General features: G+C 43.6%; 1 protein-coding gene across 1 annotated transcript; it reads right to left on the bottom strand.

Annotated features, from left to right (window-relative positions):
* Window positions 1-1,202: 1,202 nt before the first annotated feature.
* Window positions 1,203-16,746, bottom strand: LOC141145786 (ferroportin-like). Its single transcript, XM_073632657.1, has 7 exons — window positions 16,376-16,746; window positions 8,995-9,154; window positions 6,592-6,707; window positions 4,577-4,703; window positions 4,143-4,388; window positions 2,971-3,630; window positions 1,203-1,653 (listed from the first exon to the last, which is right to left on the bottom strand). Exons 1-7 carry the CDS (start codon window positions 16,514-16,516, stop codon window positions 1,334-1,336), a joined length of 1,770 nt encoding a protein of 589 aa, XP_073488758.1. The 5' UTR covers window positions 16,517-16,746; the 3' UTR covers window positions 1,203-1,333.
* Window positions 16,747-17,253: the final 507 nt, after the last annotated feature.

Below are 17,253 nucleotides of genomic sequence, written 5' to 3'. Positions count from 1 at the left end.
ATTAATCTGTGTCCATAAAATCGCACGATAAAGTCCATTCAAAACCTAAAGACCTTTCAAACTATGCAGCCTTTGGTTCTACATCTAGCACCAAGCTTCTCTTCTCCCTGTAGTCCTGGGTGAATGGAGAAGCCCGGAGCACCCTTCACCATTTGAGACTGAGGGAATCCCAGCCAGAGAACAGTTTATAATGTCCAGGAAATCTTGGGAAGAGGATTCTGAAAGATTCCCTTCTGACAGTGCAATACCAAAAGCGGACCAAAATCGTAGAGCCTGTTAACCACTTACGGACCGCCGCACGCTGATATACGTCCTAAATTTGAAGAGGAATATCGTTGTTATGGCAGCAGCTAGCTGCCATAACCCCGGTATCCACTTCTTCGGCCGGCGGTCCGCTTTCCGATAATAGTGGTCTCTGAGGCGGTTTCGCCGCGAGATCACTTTTATCGGCGGCGGGAGAGGGCCACCCCCCTCCCGCCATGCTCCGGTGCCCTCTGCCGCTTACCGGAGCCGTCAGCAGCAGCTGAGACGATCAGATCTTCTCCCTTGCTGGGTATAGAGAAGAGCGATGGGAAGATGTTCCTCACCCATCTCCATACCATCGCAGGGTTTTTTGGGTTTTTTTGTTGCATTTTAGTGTATATATGAGATCTGAGGTCTTTTTGACCCCAGATCTTATATTACAAGAGAGGTTTACATTCCTTGTAATAGGAATAAAAGTGACACAATTTTTTTTTTTAAAGAAGAGTGTAAAAATATAAAATAAATAAGAAAAAAAAATAATTTTAAACGCGTCATGTCCCGCCGAGCTCGCGTGCAGAAGCGAACGCATACGTGAGTAGCACCCACATATGAAAATGGTGTTCAAACCACACATGTGAGGTATTGCCGCGATCGGTAGAGCGAGAGCAATAATTCTAGCCCTAGACCTCCTCTGTAACCTGTAGAATTTTTTAAACGTCGCCTATGCAGATTTTTAAGGGTAAAAGTTTGTCACCATTCCACGAGCGGGCGCAATTTTGAAGCGTGACATGTTGGGTATCAATTTACTCTGCGTAACATATCTTTCACAATATAAAAAAAATTGGGCTAACTTTACTGTTGTCTTATTTTTTAATTTAAAAAAGTGTATTTTTTCCCAAAAAAGTGCGCTTGTAAGACAGCTGCGCAAATACGGTGTGACAGAAAGTACTGCAACGACCGCCATTTTATTCTCTAGGGTGTTAGAAAAAAAATTTATAATGTTTGGGGGTTCTAAGTAATTTTCTAGCAATAAAAACAGTTTTTAACTTGTAAACAACAAATCTCAAAAAGAGGCTCGGTCCTTAAGTGGTTAAACAGCAGAGTTATCCATATGTTGTTGATTGCTTGGAACTGGTCTAGGGTCAGAGGTAGAGCAAGAGAACAGTTGTCTTCCTATGTTTTGGTAAGCAAATCGAAAATACATCATGTGACCCATAACTATGAAGAATATTGAAATTAGAACAAGCAGGCCAAAAGCCTCTGGGTTGGGTCCTAGAATCACCATAATGAAATGCAGCAGATCCAACAGGTTATTCATGGAGTTCTGGACGCCATTTATGATGCCTCTTTCAGATTCCATCACATTTTCCTGAAGTAGTTGTGTGATTGTGAGGTCAAATGACCAAAGTCCTGAAAAGAAAAGCATATTCATTCATTCATGTTCTGTATACAGTCGTCATCTTGAATAATAACCTTTTGTAGATAGACCCGTTCACACACGTTCCTGCCTCTGAAGAAGTGTACAGTGTATTGCCTCTACCACAGTCATACAGACACCTACCACTATGACTGGGTTAACATGAATCGGTTTACATACCTATAAGAAAATCAGAGAACCCATGAAACCCACACAAACTTTGCAAGACCATGCAGATGGTGACCCTGGAAACGAAATACAGTGCCCAAATGCTATAAGGTCACAGTGCTAGCCAGTGTGCTATTTATTTAAAACACCTCCCCAAGATAATCAGTCCCACTGATATAATCATAAAAACTATGTGTTTTACACCAGGGATGTAGCACACACAGCCCATTCACTGGATACACACACACAACACTATACTTGCAATCATCCCCACACATGTGGAATGTGTTGTGACGATCGGTCATGCTATGTGGATGTTTTCTCGGCCGGGGTGGGGTTCCTTGCCTCAGCTCCGGAACAGATAATCAGTTTGGGATTCCATCTTCCTCAATGCTAGCCAAGCACAGTGCTTTAATCAACCTTTTATCTCTGTACCCAACTCCTGATGAATGGCATATAGCCATGAAACGCGTCGAGTTTCCATGGGGTGCTCAGTCAAGTCTTGCTCGTTACCTATTCACTGGCCCATATATACCTTTATGCATTCAATATTTATTGAGTACTATGTGATTATTAATGTGTATCTTCCTTTGTTTTTACAGCAGCTCTGTTGCATATGGTGTACCAATGCCTGTTAATAAGAAATATCCTATACTATATCTACAATTAATCATGTTCAATATTTATATCATTCACCTTATTGCCAAATGCCGTTTCTATAACATGTGTACATATATGTATTTATACCATTATATCAATAATTATTTGTTACTTTTCATCTCTTGCCTCCACAAGTCAATGGCCTCGTTCAAAGTCCCACATTCCTTTCTTGTTTACCTGAACCAGGGATGGAGGCACATTCATTGTGCCTCATTTAAAGTCCCAAAACTCCCCCCTCTCATTAATATAATCATAGATCTGTGTGTAAAGTACAGTAACTCATATATATAATATAGAAAAAAGAAGAAAGGAAGGAATGGAGGAAGGAAGAGAGGGAAGGAAGCAGGGAGAGAAAAAGAAGGGAACAAGGAAACTATGAAAGGGAAAGGAAGACAGAAATGGAAGAAAAAGAGAAGAAAAAAGGGACAAGGAAGAGAAGGGAGGAAGGATTGAAGGAGAAAATAATCTTTACTTGCACATACCAACTCTGCCTGCAATGATCCCAGCAAAGAGCAGACTGACAGAGGTCAACGGGATGGAGACATCATGAGGTTGGGTGGTAGTTGAGTTGAAGTCATTCAGTAGACTCTGTATAGTGCCTGTGAAGTTCTCTTGATGCACAATAGCTGAAGATACTGTGGAATCTGTCTGTCCCCCAAATAAATGAGTTCCAAGATTTTCAAATGGAGAAACATTAAGATCAAATGGACTTCCAGGCATAAAGACTGACACCGCACAAAGAACAAGGCTGCAAAGGTGAGCTATTCCAGATATAATGCCGGTAGGAACCAGACCACAAACCCGCCTCAACCAGGTGAAGGCCACAGTTCCCATTATACCAAAAACAGCAGATGCTCCCATAAGAAGGCTGAGAATGAAGGCACTTAGCCCTTGTGTGTAGGCATAGCCGGTCGTAATGCTGTCAAATCCGAGGACAGTCATGTAGAGGAAGGAGAGTCCCATTCCAGCCCAAAACACTGGCTGCCTATAGTAGGCCACCCAGCCATCCCTTAATATGAGGAATGGTTCTGTCATTCTGTGAAAGCAGCCTGGTTCTACAGTCATTTCAATTGATGACTCAGCTTTTTCTTCCATAAGGTGATCATCTTCTGCAGGGTTCCCATGGTTGTTTGAGGTTGAATCTGTAATTCAGAAGAAAAAAATCTAAGAAAGCAAAATATAAATTTAAATACTATTTCATATTCGAAAGAGAAAAACAGGAAACAGGATAAATGGTAAAGGCGATTGCCAGTTGGAAATTTCCACCTTTACTAGAACACAGTGGCCTTTGCCTTGAAATGGTACAACCCCTGCTTTGCCATGCTTTTCTAACTGAAAGGATTTCACCAAAGATGACACAATTGCTGGGCAATAGTTGAAATATACTCTCTGTTTTTTCTTTAGATAGAGCCGGAAAGAAAATGATCCTTTCATCAGTTCTTTAGGCCTGTCTATGACCCCAGAAGAGTACTCTTCTCACCATGTCACACAGTGGCAGACAGGGCATTCTCCAAATATTCCTTAGATTGCTTGATGAGAAGGGGGAATTATTAACACATAGCACAAGTCTGGAATGACATACAGTACCAAGCAGAAAACAACAAAGCTTAAGGATGTTCTGGTTTTCTAAGCATCAAACTAAAAGAGACATTACCAACGCTATTGACATTCAGCTGTTTCAGTTCTTGTTCCTTCTTCCTTCCCGCCTTATGAGCCAAAGCTGGTGTCTTCCGGTAGACCTTCCACAGCACCAGGTACTCTATACACATAGATGCAAAGTTCCACGCAACAATGAAGACACAGCCAATCACCGAAGAGCCAAAGGTTACAATCTGTCCAACAGCCATGGGAGCCAGGATATTTGTCAGCTGGTCAATCCTCCTCATTGTAGCATTCATATCTGGTGTGAATAAAGTTATATATTTTTAGCTACAACCAAAACCACAAATCCTGAAAGATGGCTTACTCCTAGTTTAAAATGCAGATTTTTGTATAGGATCATGTTGTAGAACGATGAGGCTCAGACTGTCTCAAGGTACCGAGGCTCTCTTTTCTAACTTAGGTCAATGGAAAAAGAAAAGATTTTACCTGCTAGTTGGTTTTTGTCACCTCCGGCAACCACAACAACCCAGTCCCTCTGAATGGTGATAGACATGGCCGTACTTGCTAGATTGGCAACATCTGCTATTGAGATGACGATAGCATAGCACAAAATCTATAAAAGAGAGAAAGATGACAAAAAGTATGTAGTTGTTATCAGTAATGTCTCCTGTCAGTTTTAATCAGGGCTTTCTTTCAGCGGGAACGCGGGGGAACGCAGTTCCGGCACCTCCAGCACTGAATGTATGTAATAGCATGGGGTGTGCTGGAGGGTCTATTGTCACTGGTGGGGATCTGATTTTGTGTGAGGGTCTATTGTTGCTGATGGGGAATCTATTGTTGCTGTGGGGGGGTCTTATGTTGCTGGAAGGGCTCTACTGTGGAGGGAGAGGTCTATTTTTACTGGCTGCTGGAGGATCTATTGGTGCTGGCTGCTGGGAGATCTGTTGTTGCTGCTGGGGGGGATCTAATGTTTCTTGGGTGGATACTTGTTACTGGGTGTGATATTTTGTTGTGGGTGGTTCACTGTTGCTGCAGGGAATCTGTGGTTGTTGGGGTGGAGTCCATTGTTGCTGGGGGAGTCTATTGTTGTGTGGGGATCTATTGCTGGAATTCTATTGTTGCTTGCTGCAGGGGATCTATTTTACTGCTTTTCTTTTTATCATTAACATGTTCCATACAAATGATTTAGCACCAACAAAATGATACTTGGTTCTGTATTCTCTAAAAGGGACAGTACTGGTAGGTGGGTAGGGGGTGGAATCAAGGGACGGTGGTCAGAGGTGGGTAGGGGGCAGAGACAAGGGGTGACTCAGATGGGGGGAGTTCCTGCACCTATTTTCCAAGAAAAAAAGCCCTGGTTTTAATGGCTACTTTTTTTTAAGAACCAACTTTTTACAGTGAAAAATCAGGAAAATGCAATCTGAGGTGAGAAGCATTTTGAGTGGCCATAGTGGGGCAGATCTCTCACCAAAAATTACAGATAGGGAAAAAGCTGACCATCCACCCGGAAAGTCACCACAATGTTTGGCTGATACTAGAATAAGGTCTACCTGCAGTGAAAGCACCAGATGAAGAAAAAGAACAATTGGTTAATAGTTGCAGAGATATTCCAATGTAATGCTTTCTACTGATTTAAAGTGGAACTTAAATCAGAACTTTAACCTAATAAACCTGTAACAACTTGATAAAAAATAATGTTTATGTGGAACATACATTGCACATTAATAATTATGCTACTAAGATTAGTGTGTGCTTTAAATTGCCTCCAGAATTGCTCCTGTTTTTTCTTGTCGAAGCCCAAAGCCCGCGAGCAGAAGTAAAGCTTTAGACTGATCAGCTTCTAGTGGCTCCAATTTTTTGCACAGTGCCAGGAAAATACCAAGAAAGGAGACCAACTGAGCATGCGCAGAGCAGGGTGAGATAGTATATTACTGGATTTTAAACAGTATAGGCACTTATTTCAAATGTTTTATATAGCTATATCTGCAAAAGGGGCCAGCCAGAAGTGATCTAGCAGGACTTAAAGTGATAATTAAGGTAAGTACTCAAGCCACCAAAGCGGATCACTGTGCGCTGTTTGTGGCTCTGAGACAAATTGCCCTTAGGCAGACCTCCCCACATCCTCTGACTATATCTGACTGGATATTCAAGCTTAAAAGGTGCATTTCCTATAGGTGTATGGTTAAAAATAGGTCCCATCTACAATGTGGGAGGATTGTTGACCGCTATAATAGTGTAAATATATCTTCTTTTTTTTTTTCTTTTCTTTTCTCTTTTGATGTTTTTGGCTTGATATGATTACTTATGACATTTTGTTTTTTATGTATTTGTGTTATGTGATTCTATAAAGAAAAATACATTTAAAAAAAATTAAAATCTGAATAAAAAAAAATAAACATAAAAAAAAACAGCTTTAACTCCACATAGCTCATCATTGCTTTTACTGGGCTTTGCCCTTATACATAGAGCGCCATGTATAATTAATAAACAAAAGGACTAACCAATAGCCATCCTTGATACATGGATAACAGTTCAGCCTTGTACAGGAAGACCACCATCAAAACGATGCCACAGATCATTACAGAGATGTTCTGCACAGCCAGCGAAATCCGGGCTACTGTGAAAGGTTAAGAAAAAAACAGACAAATTGGTAAAACTATATACAGCACAATATTTAGATCTAAGACACCTTCCTGTACATGAAAAAACACACTTCACCCCTTATATAAATTGGTCACTGTCTTCTTACGTGTTCTTACCCTGTTTCCCCGAAAATAAGACCTAGCGTGATTGTCGGTGATGGCTGCAATATAAGCCCTACCCCCCAAATAAGCCCTACCCTGTTTCCCCAAAAATAAGCCCTACCCTGAAAATAAGACCTACCAGGACTTTAACTAGAGCTAATATGGGGGGTAAGGCTTATATTGCAGCCATCACCAACAATCACGCTAGGTCTTATTTTCGGGGAAACAGGGTATCAGCCCTGAGCCAGGGCCTACATGTAGCATACTAGACAATGTGCTAGACTTGTGCACAATGGAAAATTTTGTTTAGTTTCATTGTCATTCCTAAAATACATAATTTCGTTCTGTTATATTCGTGATGTTACGTTAATTCGTTTTTGGATAATTTGTTATTTCTGTAAAGTGTCGATATTTGCTATACTGAATCTCGAATCATGTCAAATTCATTTGTTATATCTGCTATAATTTCTTTCGTATTAGTTGAAATTTGATATTTATGTATGTATATATATTCGTGATAATGATTCGTAGTTTGGAAAGTCGTTTGTTTATTGAATCTATTAACACACACAATGACAATATCTCTTCTTCTCTGCTCAAGTACAATACAACACCCTTCTCACTCAGTTCTCAGGAATGTACTTTGCCAGTAATCCAACCTCCAGCACAAAATTAATCAGCTGATTGGACTGTAAGATTTACTTTGAGATGACCTTTTGTTTCATTAGATCTTTAACGAATTATCGAATTCTTTCGTTATATCCGCTATAATTTCTTTCGTATTAGTTGAAATTCCTTATTTTTTTATTCGGATGCATCTGAATGTCCGAAAGATGCAAAATTCGTCCGAATTTTCGATTTGTTATGAAACAAATTGCACATGTCTACAATGTGCTGTTATAGTAAACCTATCATTACCAAAATGTTGAGGCTTCCACTGTGGGCTGAGTTAACTGATACCCTAAGCACAGCCCAACAATGGTGCCACCATCAGCCCCTTGCATTGCTTAACCAATAAGTCATTAAAACTTAAATAGGTGCTGACGGTCAAATTAAACATTCAAAAACTTTTATGGGAGATGAAGGCAGACAAGTCACATAGAAGTCTACAAGGCCGTTAGTACATTTGTGCATCAGGTCAGGGCATTCAGATCTCGGTAAGTATAGATCAGTGGAGGAGGAAGGTATCACTTTGCACAGGCAAAGAAGCAAAAAGGATAAGTGCATTTCATTATAAAGTGTACTTATCTTTTAAGGGTATGCTAGCTAGGGAAAAAAAACTCTGTGGTGCCCTAAGTATTTACTTATTTTTCTTAATCCAGCCCTGCAACCAATACTGACCTCCATTTATGATCATTTATTTTATGGTAACGGCACGCATGCCAACTCTCTAGCCTCAATAGTTACAGACTTACAGTCACTGTCCTGGAATGAGCATGTAGATAGGGATGTCTGTCTTTTTTGTGATTTCCCTGATCTGCCTGACTGCTAGGCAACTAGCAATTTAAGAAGGCCAACAATTTCATAATGGTAGTGGATCTTTCTCATTGCCAGATGAATGTGGGTCCTGAAGAGGGCCATGGTGCAGAATCTAAGGAACCATCTGGTGCTCATCAGTGCACCCACAAGGGGTGATGAGCTTTGCTTTGGAACTGCTCCTAGGTTGCCGCCCTTGGATACAACTGCACTGGCAATGACAGTTGGGTATTACAAGTGCTGGGACAAGATCATCCAGTGCCCAGGGCGAAGATGCCAAACTGTCCAGCCTCGTAACAGAAGGAAGACACCCCTATACCTACAGTAAACCATTGCGCCCAGGGCAGCCTCATCTCCCGCCCACCCCTTGTCCTGGCTCTGGGTATTACTACTTCCCAGGAATACTCAAATCTACTATATCATGTGAATGCAAGGCTGTTAAACATTCAACGGCAAGTATAAATTCAAACCACAAAATGGAGCACAAGAGATTGAAGCCAGTGAATTCCAGATGATGCTACAGCAGGATTTGAACCAGGATCCATCAGGACAGGTTAACTTTACATTTTATTAACAGAGGACAGGGCTCCTTATCATTTTATTTCTTGTCCTTAGTGGGGATCATTCTTCCTTTGAAGTGTTGTTATGGTATATGAAAATCACTGGTCTCATATTTTTTCCTACCTTTCAGCCTGGGGTTTTTGTCCACCCACGCTCCAATGATGGCTCCAAGCAGAAAAACAGAGCTGGCTACCACAAGCCCATAGATGGCAGTCAGAAGTAAACTGTTTCCATACAGCTCTACTAGGAAGAGAGACACAGCAAAATGCCACATACGATCCCCCTGTAAAGCAAAAAATAATGGATAAAATCTGAGCCTATCCAGTAGTGGATTGATACTACATATAGTATCTGACAAAAGTGAGTACACCCCTCACATTTTTGTAAATATTTTATTATATCTTTTCATGTGACAACACTGAAGAAATGACACTTTGCTACAATGTAAAGTAGTGAGTGTACAGCTTGTATAACAGTGTAAATTTGCTGTCCCCTCAAAATAACTCAACAAACAGCCATTAATGTCTAAACCGCTGGCAACAAAAGTGAGTACACCCCTAAGTGAAAATGTCCAAATTGGGCCCAAAGTGTCAATATTTTGTGTAACCATCATTATTTTCCAGCACTGCCTTAACCCTCTTGAGCATAGAGTTCACCAGATCTCCACAGGTTGCCGCTGAAGTCCTCTTCCACTCCTCCATGACAACATCACGAAGCTGGTGGATGTTAGAGACTTTGCACTCCCCTTCCGTTTGAGGATGCCCCACAGATGCTCAATAGGGTTTAGGTCTGGAGACATGCTTGGCCAGTCCATCACCTTTACCCTCAGCTTCTTTAGCAAGGCAGTGGTCATGTTGGAGGTGTGTTTCGGATTGTTATCATTTGAATACTGTCCTGCGGCCCAGTCTCTGAAGGGAGGGGATCATGCTCTGCTTCAGTATATCACAGTACATGTTGGTATTCATGGTTCCCTCAATGAACGTAGCTCCCCAGTGCCGGCAGCACTCATGCAGCCCCAGACCATGACACTCCCACCACCATGCTTGATTGTAGGCAAGACACATTTGTCTTTGTACTCCCACACACGCTTGACACCAACTGAACCAAATAAGCTTATCTTGGTTTTATCAGACCACAGGACATGGTTCCAGTAATCCATGTCTTTAGTCTGCTTGTCTTCAGCAAACTGTTTGCAGGCTTTCTTGTGCATCATCTTTAGAAGAGGCTTCCTTCTGGGATGACAGCCATGCAGACCAATTTGATGCAGTGTGCGGCGTGTGGTCTGAGCACTGACAGGCTAACCCCCCACCCCTTCAACCTCTGCAGCAATGCTGGCAGAACTCATACATCTATTTCCCAAATACAACCTCTGGATATGTTGCTGAGCACGTGCACTCAACTTCTTTGGTTGACCATGGCGAGCCTGTTCTGAGTGGAATCTGTACTGTTTAACCGCTGTATAGTCCTGGCCACTGTGCTGCAGCTCAGTTTCAGGGTCTTGGCAATCTTCTTATAGCCTAGGCCAGTGATGGCGAACCTTGGCACCCCAGATGTTTTGGAACTACATTTCCCATGATGCTCAACTACACTGCAGAGTGCACGAGCATCATGGGAAATGTAGTTCCCAAACTTCTGGAGTGCCAAGGTTCACCATCACTGGCCTAGGCCATCTTTATGTAGAGCAACAATTCTTTTTTTTCAGATCCTCAGAGAGTTCTTTGCCATGAGGTGCCATGTTGAACTTCCAGTATGAGGGAGTGAGAGTGATAATCCCAAATTTAACACACCTGCTCCCCATTCACACTTGAGACCTTGTAACATTAACGATTCACATGACACCGGGGAGGGAAAATGGCTAATTGGGCCCAATTTGGACATTTTCACTTAGGGGTTACTAACTTTTGTTGCCAGCGGTTTGGACATTAAAGTGGTTGTAAACCCTTAAAGACCACTTTAACTTACAGGTAAGCCTAGATTAAGGCGTACCTGTAGGCGCAAAAAATATCTCCTTAACCCACACGATTAAGGAGATATTTTCCTAAAAACGGGCACCGATGTCTACGGCGCATGAGCATGCTGTTAGTGAGGGGTGATCATGGCGTCACTGACGGCTCCTGCGCGCACGCGCCGGAGTGACGTCATCGCTGCTCCGGCCAGTCACAGCGCCGGAGCAGCGATACCCGGAAGTCACTCCGAGTATCATGGCGGCGACGGAGGACGTGAACGAGGGTCGCTTCAGGGGCTTCAATCTCAGGTAAGTAATTCATAATGAGCTAGAATGCTATGCATACTAGCTCATTATGCCTTTGACCTGCAGGGTGTTTTTTTTTGACAGGGTTTACTTCCTCTTTAATGGCTGTGTGTTGAGTTATTTTAACAGTGTTAATTTACACTGTTATACAAGCTACACCTGTTGGCAATGCAAGAAGAGGTGGGGAGGGATGAAAGGGAAAGTAAAAAGCTTACGGTGTCACTGGAGGTCCTCTGAGCAACGGGGGCTGACAGCATCCAAGTGTGGGGAAAACCGTCATAGCAGTGGAGGCGCCAATGTCCCTGCTATGCTTCATCCAAATGGGAGACCCGCTCACCGACGAGTAGAGGACAGTTGGACGTGCTGGAGGAGGAGGCCTCCGAATGCTATCTATTACTGTTATAAAAGCTGTACACTCACTACTTTACATTGTAGCAAAGTGTCATTTCTTCAGTGTTGTCACATGAAAAGATATACTAAAATATTTACAAAAATGTGAGGGGTGTACTCATTTTTGTGAGACACTGTATATGATTTGTGTGTTTAAGGAACAACAGTTAACCTAAAATCCTCTAACCTCACTCTTCTGTTCTACTGTATATAGCCTCTCTCACATATTTGCACGCATGGCCACATGAAAGTCTATGAGGTCTCAGACACAGCCAGGTCTAAAGAGGACTTCTCAATGAGGTGGGGTAAACTTTGCACAAGAAAATGGCTCTGCTACAGAGGTAACTAAGAAGCTGCGGAGAGGATTAGTTCAGAAGAGGTGTCAATGGTGGAAGGGGCGTTGGGGGGGGGGGGGGGGGGGGCATTTTTAAAAATACAATTGTCCTTTAGCCTGGTTTCACACATGTGCGGTGCGAATTGAAGCTCAGGTTTCACTGGGGAGATAACAATCTCCTGTTCAACGGATTCATTGCGTTTTTGCTCAGGATTAGAGAGCAGGGAGAGGGGGAGGGAGGGGGGGGGAGAGGGGGAGGTGTAGTGAGGAGAAAGAGAAAATCCTTGTTCAGAACGCAATGCATCTGCGAATCAGATGCGTTCCCATAGGAGATAATAGGCTTGCAGTTCGCACCGCAATGCCCAAAAAACGCACACGTTTTTTGTGCAATGCGCAGTGCGAATGCAACGCACATATGTGAACCAGATACATTCATATGAATGTATTTTAAAATGTCCTGCGAATTAGATGCGGTGTAAGCCGCATCTAATTCGCATAGGTGTGAACCCGGGCTTAAGGAAAAGTTTAGTATATTTTCACTGAGCACGTATTCGGTTATCAATCCAATGTCTGCATTAAAATCCAACTCCAGGCTTGGGATTTCCACCCCCTCCCATTCACCTAACCCCAACTCTATATTACAGGTGGCAAATAGGGCAGCTGCACTAGGCATGTGCAGCACACGCATGTTTCTGTTTAATGGCGCTCATGCCGCTCTAGCCTTAGCCCCGCCCATTCCCCCTTTCCCAAAGTGGCGCTTCTGGCCTCAGTAACCAATTATATATGCGTGGCAATATTCATGCAGGACGCCAGCTTTTGGCTAGAGTCCAAAAGCTTCACTTAGGGGGATGGTCAAGGTGCCTGCACAGAGTAATGTTTACATGCCACCACCCCACGGCTGTGCACATGCACGGGGGTAGAAGTGTGAGGAGGGATCCCTACTCCTCTGATTCCTCTGGTGGATAACATACCACTACTTGCTGGTGTTGCTTACTCCTAACCCCTGGTCTCCATGTGATACTTACTCCTGACCTCTGTGCTCCGTGTAATGTTTATTCCTGACCTCTGCTCTCCATGTGTTACCTACTCCTGACCTCTGCTTTCCATGTGTTTCTTACTCCTGACCTCTGCACTCTATGCATCACTTACTCCTAACCCCTTCACTCTGTGCGTTGCTTGCTCCTGGCCTCCGAAATCCATGTGTTATTTACTTCTAACCCCCTCTGCATTCTGTGTGATACATATTCTTGACCTCTGCGCATCCCTTACTCCTGACCTCTGCACTCCGTGGGTTTCTTACTCCTGACCTCTACTCTCTCTGCATTGTTTACTCCAGACCTCTGCACTCTGTGTATTATGCACCTTGCTTCCTCCTGGCCTCTGAAATCTGTGGGTTATTTACTCCTAACCTCCTCTGCTTTCTGTCTAATACATATTCTTGACCTCTGCACTCTGTGCATCCCTTACTCCTAAACTCTGCACTCTGTGGGTTACTTACGCCCGACCTCTGTTCTTTCTGCATTATTTACTCCTGACCTCTGCTCTCTGTGCATCGACTCCTAACATCTGCTCTCCTTGCATTATATGCTCCTGACCTCTGCAATCTGTACTTTACATGCTCCTGACCCCTCCACTCTGTGTATTAAGCACTCCTGACCTATAGCAGACTAGTATCAGGTTTTATTTACCCATACCTCTTTAAGCCCTACAAATGTTGCCACACCCACAATTTGCAGCGGCATACTACCCATCAACATGGGGACAAGGTGTTTGGGGTGGGGGCAGAGCCCCTCTGCCCCAAAATACGCCCCCATGTTGAGGGCAAGTGACCTGGTATGGTTCAGGAGGGGGGCGCCCCCCCTTTCCTGACCTGCCAGGCTGCATGCTCAGATAAGGGTCTAGTATGAATTTTGGGGGCCCCACGCCATTTTTTTTTTTTTTTTAATTTTGGCATGGGATTACTTCACAATCAATCAACCTTCCTGCTTAAGGCCTGGTTCACACTGGTGCGACATGAAAGTCGTGCGACTGTCGATCCAACTTTGCCCTGCAACTTCGGTCCAACATCGATCCCACTTCCATGCGACTTTAATAAACGGGATCTGATTCATCAACATGGGGACAAGGTGCTTTGGGGTGGGGGGGGCAGACTTGGATGCGACTTTCATTCAATTCTATGGGCTGAAATGGGACAGAAGTCTGGCCAAAGTAGTGCAGGAAGTCTGACCAAAGTAGAATCTGGAGACCCTGCCCTCTTATGACATCACCGCCCGGGGCATGATGAGGCGGTGACATCATAAGGGGGCAGGGTCTCCAGATGACATCACCGGAGGGCCACAGTGGGGAGGGGGGCGGGATCTTCCAGATTCTGATAAGCCCCCCCACCCACAGACCCCCACAACCACTGGCCAGGGTTGTCGGTAACCCTCCCAAAATCCATACCAGACCCTTATCCGAGCAAGCAGCCCGGCAGGACAGGAAATGGGGGAGGGACAAGCAAGCGTCCCCCAGACCATACCGGGCCACATGCCATCAACGTGGGGACAAGGTGCTTTGGGGTGGGGGGTGCAAAACCCCCCTGCCCCAAAGCACCCACCCCCCATGTTGAGGGCACGTGGCCCGGTATGGTCCAGGGGGGGGGGGGGGGCGCTCGCTCGTTCCTCCCCAAATTTCCTGTCCTGCCGGGCTGCTTGCTCGAATAAGGGTCTGGTATGGATTCTGGGGGGGTTACCCCACTCATTTTTTTTTTGGTATGTTGGTTATCCTTACCAGATCTGAAGGGACTGTTATGGTCTTGGGGTTCATGAAGTCGTAGGGCAAAGTCGGATCAGAAGTTGTGCAACTTCCGTGTCGGAATAGTGTGAACATAGCCTTACTGTTGAACTAAGATACCAACCACATGGAGTGCTCTAGATTTGAGTCAGCAGGGGATGTGACAGACCTCTGCAGAAAGACCTCTGCTTTCACACAGAGAGCAAGGGTCCCACTCTACAGCATGCTGACAGGGGGCAGGCTTTTCTACTCAGGCTGTGTCAACTTTCTAAAGAAATCTGTAATGCCGCGTACACACGGTTGGACTTTGCGGCATACTTTGCCCGGCGGACTTTTCTACGGACTTTACGACGGACTTTCTGAACGGACTTGCCTAAACACAATCAACCAAAGTCCGACGAATTCGTACGTGATGACGTACGACCGGACTAAAACAAGGAAGTTCCTAGCCAGTAGCCAATAGCTGCCTTAGCGTGGCTTTTTGTCCGTCGAACTAGCATACAGACGAGTGGACTTTTTGACCGGACTCGAGTCCGTCGGATAGATTTGAAACATGTTTCAAATCTAAGTCCGGCAAACTTTTGAGAAAAAAAAGTCCACTGGAGCCCACACACGATCGAATTGTCCGACGGACTCCGGTACCCCGGAAAAGTTTGCCGGAAAGTCCGCTCGTGTGTACGCTGCATAAGACTTTGCACAACTTTTCTTTTGGTGCACCTGGAATGTGTTTTGCTGATTTAAACTGCAAGTTCAAGGCTGCCCATGCTGACTTTATTCTAAAAGCTGTACACTGTGGTCTTGATACTTTTTGAGCCACTCACCTGGAGCACGTACACAGATTAGGAAACTCAGATTTATTTCAGGAGTTCTAATCTGCTTACTTCTTCTAGGTCAGAGATTTAAAGTATTGAAGCCACAATGTTATCATGAAAGCCAAGCAACTAGCATATTCAGAAGTCAGCAAAGGCAGACTTCATCAGGAACAGTTTCCTTTAAATATTACCAGTAAAGTAATTTGAAACTTAGGTGAAAAGTACAGCAACATAAATGATGGACAAAAGTAGGACACCCTCCCAATTATTGATTTCAAGTGTGTTAATTATACAGCATACAAAGTCATTTTAGACAATTGTGCACTTCCAATCTTGCTGTAACAGCTAGGGAAGAATCTTTTCTGTTTCAGCATGACTGTGCCCCTGTGTACAAAGCCAGCTCCATAAAGAGATGGCTTGATGAGTTTGGTGTGGAGGAACTTGAGGGTACTGCACAGAGCCCTGACCTCAAACCTACTAAACACCTTTGGGTGACCTGAAATTCTGATTCAGGCCTTCACATTTAACATCAGTACCTAACACCAAAATGTTCTTCTGGCTGAAAAAAGCACAAATTCTCACAGGCACTCCAAAATCTTCACAGAAGAGTGGAGGCTGTTAAGGGTTGGGAGATGTGAACATCCATATTAATGGCCATGGTTTTGGAAAAGGACGCCCAACAAGCTCATATAGGTGTGATGGTGAAGTGTCCGCAAACATTTGTTCATATAATGAGCATTAAACCTAAATGAGGGACATTTGAGAGGGACAGAGGGTTTTGGTCCCAAAACCAGTACTGTCCTTTCTAATGAGGGACAGTGAGGAGCAATTTTCACATTGCAGGTCCAGAATGGGTAACCCTTGTCAGGCTCATAGGACATATACAATTTATAGCTCTTCAGACCAAACTGACAAGGAAGAACTTGAGTTTACAAATATTTTTACCCAGGTCGACAAAGAGTGTCCAAAGTAAATTAGAAACTTTGGGGACGTCAGGTACTCAACACAGGATCCTGCAACAAAAAAGCATGTTAGGCACAGTAAAGAATACGCACAAAACCTCAGGGATCTCATATATATATACATATAGTCCTGGGCTATTCAGTTCTATAAAGAAGAGCAAAGGGTGGAAAACTTACAAAGCTAATCAGAATTCATCAGCTCAGAGGATTTAGGACAATGAAGGGATAACTTCTGTACATGACTTATTTTGCCTTATGGAATATGCCTAAGAAGGTCTTTCTGCAAATGCTGCTCACATGTATCTGTGGATCATTCATTGTGTTCATTCATTGCTGAAGCACAGTAAACTATGTTTACTATGCTTCAGTTTGTGAATGAACAGGAAGCCGCTCAGCACAGATTCACTGTCCACTGCAGCTGAGGCTGCAGAGAAAGGGACTGGGAAGTCTCTGTTTAAAAAGTCAGCTATCAGGGCATAGCTCCCAATTGTCCCTGATTTTGAGGGACTGTCCCTGATTTGGAACAACGTCCCTCTGTCCCTTCTTCCTCCTCATTTGTCTCTCATTTTGGTCTGATCCATATAATTGTAATAGTATAATAATAATAATATAAAAGTACTTCTTATCTTAAAAGTGTTTCGCAGTGCTAAACCTTTCATCCAATTTCTAAATTGCTGCATTTGTAAATTTCAAAAGCCAATATAAAGGAATAGTAGTAGTGGAAAAAAAAGCATTTGTGGGTTCATCTAATAATATTTTTTTCCGTATAATTCTCCTTTAACCACTTGCCCCCCGCCATATAGCAGAATGATGGCGGCAAAGTGGTTTCAATAACCTGACTGGGCGTCATATGACGTCCTC

Source organism: Aquarana catesbeiana, linkage group LG05 (genome assembly GCF_042186555.1).
Source record: "Aquarana catesbeiana isolate 2022-GZ linkage group LG05, ASM4218655v1, whole genome shotgun sequence".
Classification (NCBI taxonomy): Eukaryota; Metazoa; Chordata; class Amphibia; order Anura; family Ranidae; genus Aquarana; species Aquarana catesbeiana.
The sequence above is the reverse complement of the archived record's forward strand: the minus strand, read 5'-3'. Positions and strand labels throughout refer to the sequence as shown.

Bases quoted from the DNA above. Each gene is read 5' to 3' on its own strand.
- LOC141145786 (XM_073632657.1), bottom strand. From the start codon at position 16,516: ATGTATATATATATGAGATCCCTGAGGTTTTGTGCGTATTCTTTACTG. The intron at 3,631-4,142 runs GTAATGTCTCTT...TCTGAATTACAG, and splicing joins GCTGAATGTCAATAGCGTTG to ATTCAACCTCAAACAACCAT. The intron at 1,654-2,970 runs GTATGTGCAAGT...TTTTCTTTTCAG, and splicing joins GATCATTGCAGGCAGAGTTG to GACTTTGGTCATTTGACCTC.